Source organism: Procambarus clarkii, chromosome 79 (genome assembly GCF_040958095.1).
Source record: "Procambarus clarkii isolate CNS0578487 chromosome 79, FALCON_Pclarkii_2.0, whole genome shotgun sequence".
Classification (NCBI taxonomy): Eukaryota; Metazoa; Arthropoda; class Malacostraca; order Decapoda; family Cambaridae; genus Procambarus; species Procambarus clarkii.
In genome coordinates, this window is record NC_091228.1 from 3,873,937 (window position 1) to 3,887,478 (window position 13,542).

The 13,542-nt window shown below is 50.2% G+C and overlaps 1 protein-coding gene across 3 annotated transcripts in view; it reads right to left on the reverse strand.

Moving 5' to 3' along the window:
- LOC123764514 (uncharacterized) overlaps positions 1-6,685 on the reverse strand; it is a 48,964-nt gene extending 42,279 nt beyond the window's left edge. For all 3 annotated transcript variants that reach the window (XR_006773583.2, XM_045752423.2, XM_045752424.2), the window contains exon 1: positions 5,184-6,685. Coding sequence is in view for 2 of the 3 variants with exons in the window: in XM_045752423.2 (XP_045608379.2) it covers positions 5,184-5,603 (420 nt within the window). In the remaining variant the exon portion in view is untranslated. The remainder of the gene's footprint in view (positions 1-5,183) is intronic.
- Between the last annotated feature and the right edge of the window lie 6,857 nt (positions 6,686-13,542).

Consider the following 13,542-nt stretch of genomic DNA (forward strand, 5'->3'; position numbering starts at 1 on the left):
TACTGGCTGGTGTCCCGGTACTGGTGGGTGTCCCGGTACTGGCAGGTGTCCCGGTACTGGTGGGTGTCCCGGTACTGGCAGGTGTCCCGGTACTGGTGGGTGTCCCGGTACTGGCAGGTGTCCCGGTACTGGTGGGTGTCCCGGTACTGGCTGGTGTCCCGGTACTGGCTGGTGTCCCGGTACTGGCTGGTGTCCCGGTACTGGCGGGTGTCCCGGTTCTGGTGGGTGTCCCGGTTCTGGTGGGTGTCCCGGTACTGGTGGGTGTCCCGGTACTGGCAGGTGTCCCGGTACTGGCAGGTGTCCCGGTATTGGTGGGTGTCCCGGTACTGGTGGGTGTCCCGGTACTGGTGGGTGTCCCGGTACTGGTGGGTGTCCCGGTACTGGTGGGTGTCCCGGTACTGGCTGGTGTCCCGGTACTGGTGGGTGTCCCGGTACTGGCAGGTGTCCCGGAACTGGTGGGTGTCCCGGTACTGGCGGGAGCGTTGAGGTGTGACGGTGGGCGGGAGCGTCACAGGAGCGTGGGTGTGACGGTGGGCGGGAGCGTCACAGGAGCGTGGGTGTGACGGTGGGCGGGAGCGTCACAGGAGCGTGGGTGTGACGGTGGGCGGGAGCGTCACAGGAGCGTGGGTGTGACGGTGGGCGGGAGCGTCACAGGAGCGTGGGTGTGACGGTGGGCGGGAGCGTCACAGGAGCGTGGGTGTGACGGTGGGCGGGAGCGTCAATGGAGCGTGGGTGTGACGGTGGGCGGGAGCGTCACAGGAGCGTGGGTGTGACGGTGGGTGGGGGCGTCACAGGAGCGTGGGTGTGACGGTGGGCGGGAGCGTCACAGGAGCGTGAGTGTGACGGTGGGCGGGAGCGTCACAGGAGCGTGGGTGTGACGGTGGGCGGGAGCGTCACAGGAGCGTGGGTGTGACGGTGGGCGGGAGCGTCACAGGAGCGTGGGTGTGACGGTGGGTGGGAGCGTCACAGGAGCGTGGGTGTGACGGTGGGTGGGGGCGTCACCGGAGCGTGGGTGTGACGGTGGGCGGGAGCGTCACAGGAGCGTGGGTGTGACGGTGGGCGGGAGCGTCACAGGAGCGTGGGTGTGACGGTGGGTGGGAGCGTCACAGGAGCGTGGGTGTGACGGTGGGTGGGGGCGTCACAGGAGCGTGGGTGTGACGGTGGGCGGGAGCGTCACAGGAGCGTGGGTGTGACGGTGGGCGGGAGCGTCACAGGAGCGTGAGTGTGACGGTGGGCGGGAGCGTCACAGGAGCGTGGGTGTGACGGTGGGCGGGAGCGTCACAGGAGCGCGGGCGGAAGCAGCACTAAGATAAGCGCAATAATAAATGACGTCATAACTAGGTTTCCCGCCATTATACATGGCGCCTTAACGAGGGTTTCCGCCCCACTGAACTCCCTATCCTCGCATTACAAGCGTCACCCACACCCACAGTACCGTGGGAGATAACTCCCAGCGTCCCGTCCAGGTGGGAGACACCTCCCTGTGTCTCCTCCAGGTGGGAGACACCTCCCTGTGTCTCCTCCAGGTGGGAGACACCTCCCAGTGCCTCCTCCAGGTGGGAGACACCTCCCAGTGTCTTCTCCAGGTGGGAGACACCTCCCAGTGTCTCCTCCAGGTGGGAGACACCTCCCAGTGTCTCCTCCAGGTGGGAGACACCTCCCAGTGTCTTTTCCACGCGGGAGACACCTCCCAGTGTCTCCTCCAGGTGGGAGACACCTCCCAGTGTCTTCTGGACTACGTCGGGCATGTCACGCTGGTCTCAGCCCCTTCATGGCTGAGCTGGGACGTCGAGGCAGGGCAGAGAGCGATGGTTGGCAACTACCTAAGATGCCCCCCGGTGGAGGCGGAGATAAATGAGCAAAAAGTTTCTTTCACCCTGATGCCCCTGTTACCTAGCAGTAAATAGGTACCCGGGAATTAGACAGCTGCTACGGGCTGCTTCCTGGGGGTGTGTAAGAAAAAGGAAGGCTAGTCGAGGACCGGGCCGCGGGGACGCTAAGCCCCGGAATCATCTCAAGATAACTTCCTGTTCCTCTTAAAAATTACGTCTGAATTTGGATGATTTGCCCGTATGGCCGAAATGGACTTAATTTGAAGATGAAAAATATTTGAAAATAATTTTGGGATTTTTTTTCTCTAAGGTAAGGGTCCTCTGGTAAGTTAGGAGGACAGGAAATTCTAAAGTTTAAAACGGTCATGAAAAACGTTAATTGAAAGTTTCCTCTCCAAACCTAACCGAGTAAGCCAGAGGACTCAACAATAAAACGGGACAGTACGTCACTTTCGTGAGCCGATTTCATTTCAAATTACGTCCAACATTTTTGGCCATAGCGCGCATACGAAGGAAAAGCGACGTTATGTTAAGAGGACGGGTTGCGTCAAGTGTGTAGCGGAGACTGGTATAAGCCCACTGGAATTTTCAAGTTTTCAGAGTACAAAGAGGAGACGACTGTCAGTTTAACTCCTATAGATAATGTCAGTATTATTTTTGTTGTGATAATTCATTTTCATTTCGTGTGACTAGGCTAATGTTGAATTGGATTGTTTAAGATTTAGTTTTACAGTTTCTTCCTCTGGAGGAGCCTAGTCCCAGGTAGTGGAAGCCCCTCTCCTACACAGAGAGGTGTAGAGCCCCGCGGTTAGCTCTTTTAGTTCCCAGGGCCCAGATTCACGAAGGAGTTACGCAAGCACTTACGAACGTGTACATCTTTCCTCAATCTTTGACGGCTTTGGTTACATTTATTAAACAGTTTACAAGCATGAAAACTTGCCAATCAACTGTTGTTATTGTTATAAACAGCCTCCTGGTGCTTCCGAGCTCATTAACTGTTTAATAATTGTAAACAAAGCCGCCAAAGATTGAGAAAAGATGGACAGGTTCGTAAGTGCTTTCGTGAATCTGTTCCCAGTTCTTTTCCTTGAGGGTTCGCTGTGAGGTCGTCTCTGGCTCGTGTGCTTGGCGGCACCCAGCGTGCAGGTTCGAATCCTCCCCATGACTCCAATAGCAGCAATAATAATAATAATAATAATAAAATATATGCATAATTAAGTACATGTAATCCACACGATTCAAAAGCGAGCTTCCAGACAATACAGAAAAAGGTGAACTTGTTGGATATTGAACATCTCATGTAAACTCGTATATAATGTTCACCATTTGTTCAATACAACACGGATATAGTACACTAAGAGGTATACCCAGCTTCTCCATGTATATACAGTAATATTAATTGATGACTGTTACCGCCGGAGTTTATTGTGCACCCCATACTCACCCTGTGAGCGGTAGTTTATTGTGCACCCCATACTCACCCTGTGTGCGGTAGTTTATTGTGCACCCCATACTCACCCTGTGAGCGGTAGTTTATTGTGCACCCCATACTCACCCTGTGAGCGGTAGTTTATTGTGCACCCCATACTCACCCTGTGTGCGGTAGTTTATTGTGCACCCCATACTCACCCTGTGTGCGGTAGTTTATTGTACACCCCATACTCACCCTGTGAGCGGTAGTTTATTGTGCACCCCATACTCACCCTGTGAGCGGTAGTTTATTGTGCACCCCATACTCACCCTGTGAGCGGTAAAGCAAAAAATCATTACAGAGGACACAAAATGTCTATCATACCTCAACGGAGATTATTACATTAATAATTACATCCTACACACCATATAATTATACTGGCAGCTAGTTACAGAGATTGTTCCATTTCAATAACTATGCATTTACAGTTGATTATTAAACATTCGTGTAGGTATTTTCGCTAATACATAATTGTTTAAGGTATGGACATATTACAGGGTCATAATAGAGCTGCTGTTTAACTAAGTCTTCACAAATACACTACTTGCTTCTTAATCTCATATGTCGTTTATCTACTGGAAGCGAAACATGGATACAGTGCAAGGATTTCAGATATTTTATCATTAGTAATAAGATAGTTTGCCATTTCATGCTGCGTGAGTTTAGATTTATATCTAAATGGCTCAATTTTATCACAGTCTAAGATATAATGTTGTGTCCACACACTTTACTTTATCCAGATCCCTATAGAAGCCCAACTGCCAGTTACTTGCAGCCAAGTCGTATTCGAGCTGTGACAACGTCTGTTAGTTTTAGTCCTGGGCAATGTTCAGGACTAAAGTATACTTGTTGGTTGGTCAGTAAGGTGTTGTGACGGCAGTAAAGATCCTACAGATTGATAGGCTAAGCCCACACGAACTTGCCACAAGTACCCTCACAATATGGTCGTCGGCATTCGGCTGGAGGGCCGCTAGAGCACCTCCGCCGTCCTGGCTATATATAAGCCAGCATGACGTACACACTAGCGCCTCGCTGCTCAACTTCCCTTGGATACTTTCATATATGGGTTGACCCAGAAGCCTTGGCGGGAAAATCGAACTCGACCACCTGTTTTTACCGAGCGAATATGCCACTATCAACCAGATAAATAACACTGCTCTTGTGTCAGCCCGTCCTCCCAACGCCAAGAAAACGGTCAGTTTTAAGTGGCCTCTTCTAACCTGCCAGAAGACCCACAACAGATGCAGGCGAGGAGTCACAATAACGTGGTTGAAGTATGTTGACCAGACCACACACTAGAAGGTGAAGGGACGACGACGTTTCGGTCCCTCCTGGACCATTCACAATCGACTTGAGAATGGTCCAGGACGGATCGAAACGTCGTCGTCCCTTCACCTTCTAGTGTGTGGTCTGGTCAACCCAAAACAGAAAACTGGACAGTGCGTCACTTTCTCCAGCCGCTTCCATTTTTCTAGTACGACAACTTTCGGCCTTTTGTAACGCATACGAGCGAAAAGCGACGTTCTTTGTAGGAAGACAGATTGCTTGTGTACCAAACTTCCCATAGTGTTTACATGACCCATCAACACAACCGTCCCACGTCCACGATGAAACTATCCAACGACCTCACTTCTTCTTGGTCAAGCTGGCTATGATGAAGTATCACGGATGTTATCCCTTAAACTGCGCAGCTTTTTTTTTTTTTTTAGAAGTACTACGACGAGGTGCAGGTGACAAAAAATAAGCTAGGAAATCAAATGAGAAAAAACGCGGATAACGATGGAAGTACTGTAAGGGATATTGATAAAAATGAGATGTTTTTATGAAAATGTGAGAGATACGTGTTTAATATTTATCCCATGGAGCGGCAGTGTACTCACCGGCAGGTGTTGGTCAGCTGGCAGGTGTTGGTCAGCTGGCAGGTGTTTGTCTACTGGGTGGTGTTGGCGTGCTGACAGATGTTGATCAGCTGCCAGGTGAAGGGCAGAGAAATGATGCAAGGGCGCTCTCCATTTCTGAATCTTAACAGGTGTGCCATGGTGGGATACAGGTGTGCCAGGGTGGGATACAGGTGTGCCAGGGTGGGATACAGGTGTGCCAGGGTGGGATACAGGTGTGCCAGGGTGGGATACAGGTGTGCCAGGGTGGGATACAGGTGTGCCAGGGTGGGATACAGGTGTGCCAGGATGGCAGGTATGCAGCAGGATCAACACAGTCCTCAGAAGCACCATGACGGTGTCTGATTCAGTGCCCCTTGGTCTCCGAGCGTCGGGTTCAGTGTCATTATTGTTGTGTGTCATTCGTTTGCTGAATACATCTCTGGATTGTCAGTACCGGTTGCTGGTTGGTCACTAACACCTGTGGCTCTGTCCCAGTTCGTGGGCACCGGCCTGTACCTAACGCACCTGTACTGTTGGTATCTGTTGAAGGATTGTTTATTAACACCTGTTTAAGGTTTGTTTGCTGTAACCTGTTAGAGGTTAATTTGTCGTCAGCTGTTGGAGGTTTCTTGACACCTGTTGGAGGTTTCTTGACACCTGTTGGAGGTTTCTTGACACCTGTTGGAGGTTTCTTGACACCTGTTGGAGGTTTCTTGACACCTGTTGGAGGTTTCTTGACACCTGTTGGAGGTTTCTTGACACCTGTTGGAGGTGTGTTGGTTAAACTATTGCGTTCTAGGATCAAAAGAGAGAAACCTGTCGCAAACAAATCAAGACGACACACTTATAGAAGCTCAGACGACAACGGAAGCTACCCATCACAGGTAAGCAGGTCAGCACAGGTGAACAGTGACACAAGGTCAGCACAGGTGGGCAGTGCCACGAGGTCAGCACAGGTGGGCAGTGACACGAGGTCAGCACAGGTGGGCAGTGACACGAGGTCAGCACAGGTGGGCAGTGACACGAGGTCAGCACAGGTGGGCAGTGACACGAGGTCAGCACAGGTGGGCAGTGACACGAGGTCAGCACAGGTGGGCAGTGCCACGAGGTCAGCACATGCGGACAGTGAGACAAGGAGGCTGGGAGCGGGGAGCAGCTCTCCGAGGGAAGGCGCGGACGTCAACTGAGGCTCCGGGCCCCGCCATCACCAGCCGTCAACTCTGCCACCGCCGGGGAAACTTCTCCTTGATGACAGATCCCGCCTGAGGGGGTGTTGCTCTGCCCACACCAGCCGCCCTTATCCTCTCTCTTCCCTCTTCTCCCCTTTCTTCCCATCTCCTCCCCTGTCTTCCCTCTCATTCCCGTCATCCGTCTCTCAGAGAGAGTCCTGTGAGAGCCCAGGAGATGGGAGAAGGGTGCAGAAGAGAGCCCGGGAAAGGACGTGGGAAGAGGGCTTGGGTGAGAGAGGTGTACGAGAGTGAGGGAGAGAGGGAGAGGGCGAGTGAGAGCCCAGGAGAGGGGGGGGGGCGTGAGAGAGCCCTGGGGGAGTGGGAAAGGGGGAGTGGGGGGGGGGGGTTACCACAGGATCAAAGAAGCGAGTGGTCAGTGGCCACTAGATTATCGCTTTTTTATGTGTGAATCTTTTGATCTTCATCTCTGGCTTTGTGTCTCATCTTTTCCCCTCTAACTCATTATTTAATTTTTTTTGTATTAATATTTTTATGACGAAGACTTTCTGGTTCCTTTGTCGGTGATGTTCTCTTTAAACTTGCTTTAAACTCGAGAGTGTTGAAATAGAGGGAATACAGAGAACATATACGGCACGCATAGACCAGATAAAGCACCTAAATTATTGGAACCCGGAAGCTGAGCGGACAGAACACTGGACGCGTGATCCTGTGGTCCCGGGTTCGATCCCGGGCGCCGGCGAGAAACAATGGGCATAGTTTCTTTCACCCAGATGCCCCTGTTACCTAGCAGTAAATAGGTACCTGGGAGTTAGTCAGCTGTCACGGGCTGCTACCTGGGGGTGGAGGCCTGGTCAAGAGCAGGGGTGCCATAGGCACAATCAGAGAACACTGTATAAACATCAGAGGTCCGCGGTTGTTCAAAGTCCTACCAGCGAGCATCAGAAATATTGCCGGAACAACCGTGGACATCTTCAAGAGAAAACTAGATAGTTTCCTCCAAGTAGTGCCGGACCAACCGGGCTGTGGTGAGTATGTGGGCCTGCGGGCCTCTCCAAGCAACAGCCTGGTGGACCAAACTCTCACAAGTCAAGCTGTCACGAATCTTATTACGATTCTGCCAATTCTCCCGAACCTCGTATTATGTTATTGTTTTCTCTACGTAAATATTGCTGTCAGTTGTATAAGATTTGTGTATATAGATATATATACATTATATATATATATATATATAACATAGATAGCTGGGTAGTGTGTGTAAGGTTTGTTTTGGTGGTGGATGTCACGTGAAATTAGCCGTGTGGGCGGTTGACAATATTTGGGAATGGCCGGGGCGATTGTTGCCAAATCAATTGCCAATAGTTTTATATTTATTTATTCCCATATTTGGTAGCCATAATATTTAAAGGAATGTGAGACCAGTAATTACAACTCTTAGTTAATAATGTTGGAGTTTAGGGCTGACCTTTGTAAATAGAATGTTCACAATGTTCATGCGAACGTTAATTGGTGTTTGGGTAGACGGTTAGTCGACGTTGGGCCTGCGGACCACGTCCTGGGCAGCACAGTGGCGGCTGCGGTCGAGTGAAGTTGTGTTTAAGCTAAGTTCTTGGTTTTTGTTATTTTAAGCCCATATAAATATTAATTTATCTGGATAGACGATTTTAGTGTATTTATGGCTTACTCCATATTCTGGTGATAGTGCTCAGGTCTCAAATAATTACTTGCATTCTATAGTATTACATGCTGATAAATATTTCTGGCTACTATTTATTTAATTGTTGTTAAGTTGTCACCCTTAGCAAAATATATTGTTCTCCCGTTTTTATACAGTGATTAATTATACCCCTAGACACCTATTGGCATGGCAGATTTTTATTGGTTCTGTACACTGTGGGGAGAAGAACATTATTTAGTCTCAAGGGTCGTGACACAAGCCTGGCCTCGGGCCGGGCTTGGGGAGTAGAAGAACTCCCAGAACCCCATCAAGCAGGTATCAACTTAATTTGAATCCGTTTTCCTTTGCTGTTTGTGGCTTGCGGCCCGCGATGTCTGCCTCAACCTTCACAAACACTAACCAAACACCTTGCAGCCACCAGACTAATGTTAACATTTTAGCAAACGGTTCACTTGGGAAGACAAACACTCAGAGGAATTGACAGGGTAGATAAAGACAGACTATTAAACACAAGGGCACACGCACTAGGGGGCACTGGTGGAAATTGAGTGCACAAATGAGCCACAGAGATATTAGCTTTTTTTCAGAGAGTAGTAGACAAATGGAATGCATTAAGCAGTAATGTGGTGGAGGCTGACTCCATACACAGTTTCAAGTGTAGATATGATAGAGCTCAGTAGGCTCAGGAACCTGTACACCAGTTGATTGACAGTTGAATAGTGAACTGAATAGTTTACTTGGGAAGACATACACTCAACACAGCAGCCCGTTTTCCATAACGTTCCCATCCTCGCTAAATTGCTCGAACTTAACCTACCCGAGGGCCCAGGAACAGAAAACTGGAAATCGCGTCATTTTAGCGAGCCGCTATGATTTGGTTCAGAGTTTTTGGTCTTAAGGAAATTATACGTCAAAATTCAGGAGTACTTGTTGTAGACTCCGTGAAAGGTTTACACCATGGGTCCCTGAGTCTTTAGTAAACAAGAGTCCGCGTCGCAGTTGTCAGCCGAACACCGCTGTGAGTACTCACCTAGTTGTGCTTTGGGCCCGCCTTTCAACTATCAATCAACTGTTTGTTTTTCTCCACAGACACACACCCAGGAAGCAGCTCTCTAATCTCGGGTACCTATTTACTGCTAGGTGAACAGAGGTGTTAGGGTGAAAGAAACTGTCCATTTGTTTCCGCCTCCGCCGGGGATCGATCCCCGGTTCCTAGGACTATGAATCCCTAGCACTGTCTACTCAGCCGTCAGGCCCCACATGAGTGGTCGTCGGCTTGTGAGACGAAATGTATAGTTCTTGACACTGTCCGCCAGGTGGCAGGGGGCGGGAAGCACCGTGACACTGTCCGCCAGGTGGCAGGGGGCGGGAAGCACCGTGACACTGTCCGCCAGGTGGCAGGGGGCGGGAAGCACCGTGAGAATCTCTAACTAGCTAGTGGCACTAAACGTTGAATTGTATCGTGAAGATACTGTAGAACATGAACTCTTTCCCAGAGTTTACCAGCACACGTCAAGCTGAGGCCGGTAACTACAATGTTAACTTCCTGTACATACGTTGTGTGTTTACTCTTGTGCAAGTGCTTCTCTATCAGGTAATCTTATTTAACGACTCCTGGTTCAACCTTGAAGCCGAGCGGACGTCTGGCTACCTTCTCCGTCTGGGAGCCGCCTGTTCACGTCCTGTTTTCGCGTTTTGGCTTTGCTGCTGCCGTTTGGCTTCCCTTTTCAACGGTCTGCTTGTACGACGCTTGGCGCACATTATCTTGAGTTATCTTGAGATGATTTCGGGGCTTTAGTGTCCCCGCGGCCCGGTCCTCGACCAGGCCTCCACCCCCAGGAAGCAGCCCGTGACAGCTGACTAACACCCAGGTACCTATTTTACTGCTAGGTAACAGGGGCATAGGGTTGTAACGGGAGGTGGGGGAAATAGCTCTATCTTGTCCATTATTCCACCCCCCAGTTAACTAACGAGGCCGGGGGAAACAGCTCTCTCTAGTCCGTTATCCCGTCCCCAGTTAGCTAACTATTCTAGGGCACTCCCAGAGTTCCTAAGGCAACCTCTCTCGTTCAACACCTTGTAACCTAGGTATTTGACTACCTAGCTGCTAAGACTACAAGGCGCCGTCACTTGATCAGTTACCCGAAACTCTAGAGAGAACTCTAGAATACAGAATCATTGCCACAAACGTATAAGAGAAAACGAAAGGAAAGAAATGAATAGTGAAGTAATTAGTGAGGGTTTGGGGTGAGAGGGAGAGAGGTGGGAGGAGCGAGGAGGGTCATTAGTTGAAAGTGAGAGTTCAGAGAGGGGTGGAGGGAGAGGTGTAGATAGGTAGAAGTAGAAGAGTAGATAGTAGAAGTAGAGAGTAGAAGACGAAATGCTGCCACCATCCATTCTAGACCATTACATACAAGACAAGGAATGGAACTTGTCTGTATCAAAATATTCTCAAAAGATGTTATTACCATGTATCAACTCCAAACATGTACTCATTAATATCTTGAATCCAGTAACCACAGAGGCTTTCTCACCTCAACTCAAAGCTCTAGGGAACAAAGTTAAACACAATTTAAATAATAAATTCATAATTATATTTCCCATGAAGTATCTTAATTTAGCAATTCAATTACAATGTTCCAGTTTAATATGCAAAGTGAGTCATCATCCAAGAATTCGAGAACCCTACAACTTGACTGCCCCTGATCATCACACAACACTTGTAAAACACGACAAGTCACCTTAATGTTCACTCACCGAGAACTGAGTCTAAGTTGAATAGAGAGGGGGGGGGGGTCTGTAGTTGACAGAGACTCCCGCCCTGCCGGCCGACAGCCTCCCTGCTACTCTGCTCTCCTGACTGCCGTTCTGTCTCTGTTGTTTTAATGCTTAGTGCTCTATGCTCCCTCAGTATATATTGGGGACCCTAGTACTAACTCCGCCCACAAGTAGATAGCCTCCGGCACTACCAAGCCACTCCTTAAACGTCGGCATGTTTGAAGGCTACCAGGCTCCAACTAAGAGATTATCAGAAGCAAGGTGAAATTCGCATGATCTGACCTCAGGTCACTTGGGGTCATTAACGCTTAGAGGTGTGAGATCTCAGGCCGACAAACTGGCGCCTCTCCGATCCTTGTCTGTGACTCATGTACTCTATGTATGTATTAACCTAAACCAAACACTTTTACAGTGTTACAGGGTGAAAGAAACTCTGCCCATTGTTTCTCGCCGGCGCCCGGGATCGAACCCGGGACCACAGGATCACAAGTCCAGCGTGCTGTCCGCTCGGCTCCATATCATATATCGCCTTGGGTCACGGGATTGTTGATAGTTGTTTTTTTTTTTTTGAGGGGGGCGTGTACTAGCTGGTTCTCCCGGCGGGGTGACGGTGTTCGGGGGCCGGCTTGGCCGAGGTGCCGGGGGTTGGTGGGTCTTGGTGGGCTCCTGGTGTGACCTCAGCCGTGGTGGGCGGCTGGCTTCTGTTCTGCCGGGGGACACTCGATGACTTTTTGCGTTTTAGTTGGGGGCAGAGTTTTGGTCTTGCTACCTGGTGTTCTCTGTGTGGGGCTGGGGCCCGGTGCTTGTCACCCTGAGGGACTCCCCAATCATCTGCCTGACTGTGCGTTTATTTGCCGTATGGCATATTAGTTTCTAGTGATTGGCGTCACTCGTTTCGCGGTTTGGCTTGGCGTTCCACTCTTCCAGGCTTCGCGATTCACCCATCAAGGGTACGCCGGGGCGCATCGGATCCCACGATCGTCGTCGCCGCTAAATCAACATCTTATGTAACACTATGCTCTATAGTGTCAAGTGTTTTACCTTCCTTTAATATTCCTGGGTAAACATGTATGCTTATGTTAATATCTTAGTGCTCTAAGAACATCAATGTTTACAACCTGTAATAAGTATAAGGAATTCTTGTCTATTATTTAATAATGATGTTCGTAAACGAATGCTATTTTTTTAAATAATACATAAGCAAAAAAAACTAATTTAATATCCTTAGTCACCATTGTTTTGCAGTACTTGTACTATTAGATCGAAAACTTTTTTCTAATGAGAGCTTCCGTTTGTTTTTGTATTTCATGCATATAGGACTTATATCTTTTGACAAAAAACGAACGCGTTTCTTTGCTTTAGGTGATAACTGCTGTACTCGTGTATTCTGTCCCTGGAAACTTGTCAGGGAAGGCTCTAGACGAGCTATGGGAGAGGACTGCTTTAAGCCTCTCATATGTCTGCTTCTGTACACACGAAGAGGAGCAAATGAAACGGAGAGAAATATATCTATTGCTCGTTTGTGTCTCTTGCTCTTTGTCTCTCTCTCCCCCGCGCATGCGCGCGAGAGAAATAGGGAGAAGCGCCAAGATATTACGACTATATAGCACTAGGAAGGGGTCAGGATAAGGAATTGGGATGGGACGGGGGAAAGAAATGGTGCCCAACCCCTTACGGACGGTCGGGAATTGAACGCCGACCTGCATGAAGCGAGACCGTCGCTCTACCATTCGGCCCAAGTGGACCAGAGGGGGGGGGAGAGAGGGAGGGAGCGAGCGAGCGGCAGGGACCCGCCGCTCAGTGTTATGTAAACACTGAGATGATAATAAAAGTTTATGCCGGCCGACAAAGGCTAATTCCATCTCCATCACAACCGCAATCTTTGTTGTTGAAGGTGTGTAGAATGCCAGGTGTGTAGCCCCACACTGTGTGGGGGCAGGATGCCATGTGTATAGCCCCCACACTGTGTGGGGCAGGACACTAGGTGTATAGCCCCACACTGTGTGGGGGCAGGACACCAGGTGTATAGCCCCTACACTGTGTGGGGCAGGACACTAGGTGTATAGCCCCACACTGTGTGGGTGTAACACGACTGAAATGTCACCATTGTAACGATTACTGACAATCAAGCACTGCTGTTATTGTACAACTATGGTAACACTCAAGACGGGCTGGCTGGCTGAGTGGACAGCGCTCTATACTCTTGGACCTAGGTTCGATCCCGGCGGAAAAACAAATGGGCAGAATTTCCTTCACCCTAGCAGTAAATAGGTACTTGGGAGTTAGACAGCTGCTACGGGCTGCTTCCTCCCTCTCCCTCCCCCACCCTCTCTCTCTCTCCCTCCCTCCCCCACCCTCTCTCTCTCTCCCTCCCTCCCCCACCCTCTCTCTCTCCCTCCCTCCCCCACCCACCCTCTCTCTCTCTCTCCCTCCCTTCCCCACCCTCTCTCTCTCTCCCTCCCTCCCCCACCCTCTCTCTCTCCCTCCCTCCCCCACCCACCCTCTCTCTCTCTCCCTCCCTTCCCCACCCTCTCTCTCCCTCACCCACCCTCTCTCCCTCCCTCCCCCACCCACCCTCTCTCCCTCCCTCCCCCCACCCTCTCTCCCTCCCTCCCCCACCCACCCTCTCTCCCTCCCTCCCCCACCCACCCTCTCTCTCTCCCTCCCCCACCCTCTCTCTCTCCCTCCCTCCCCCACCCTCTCTCTCTCTCCCTCC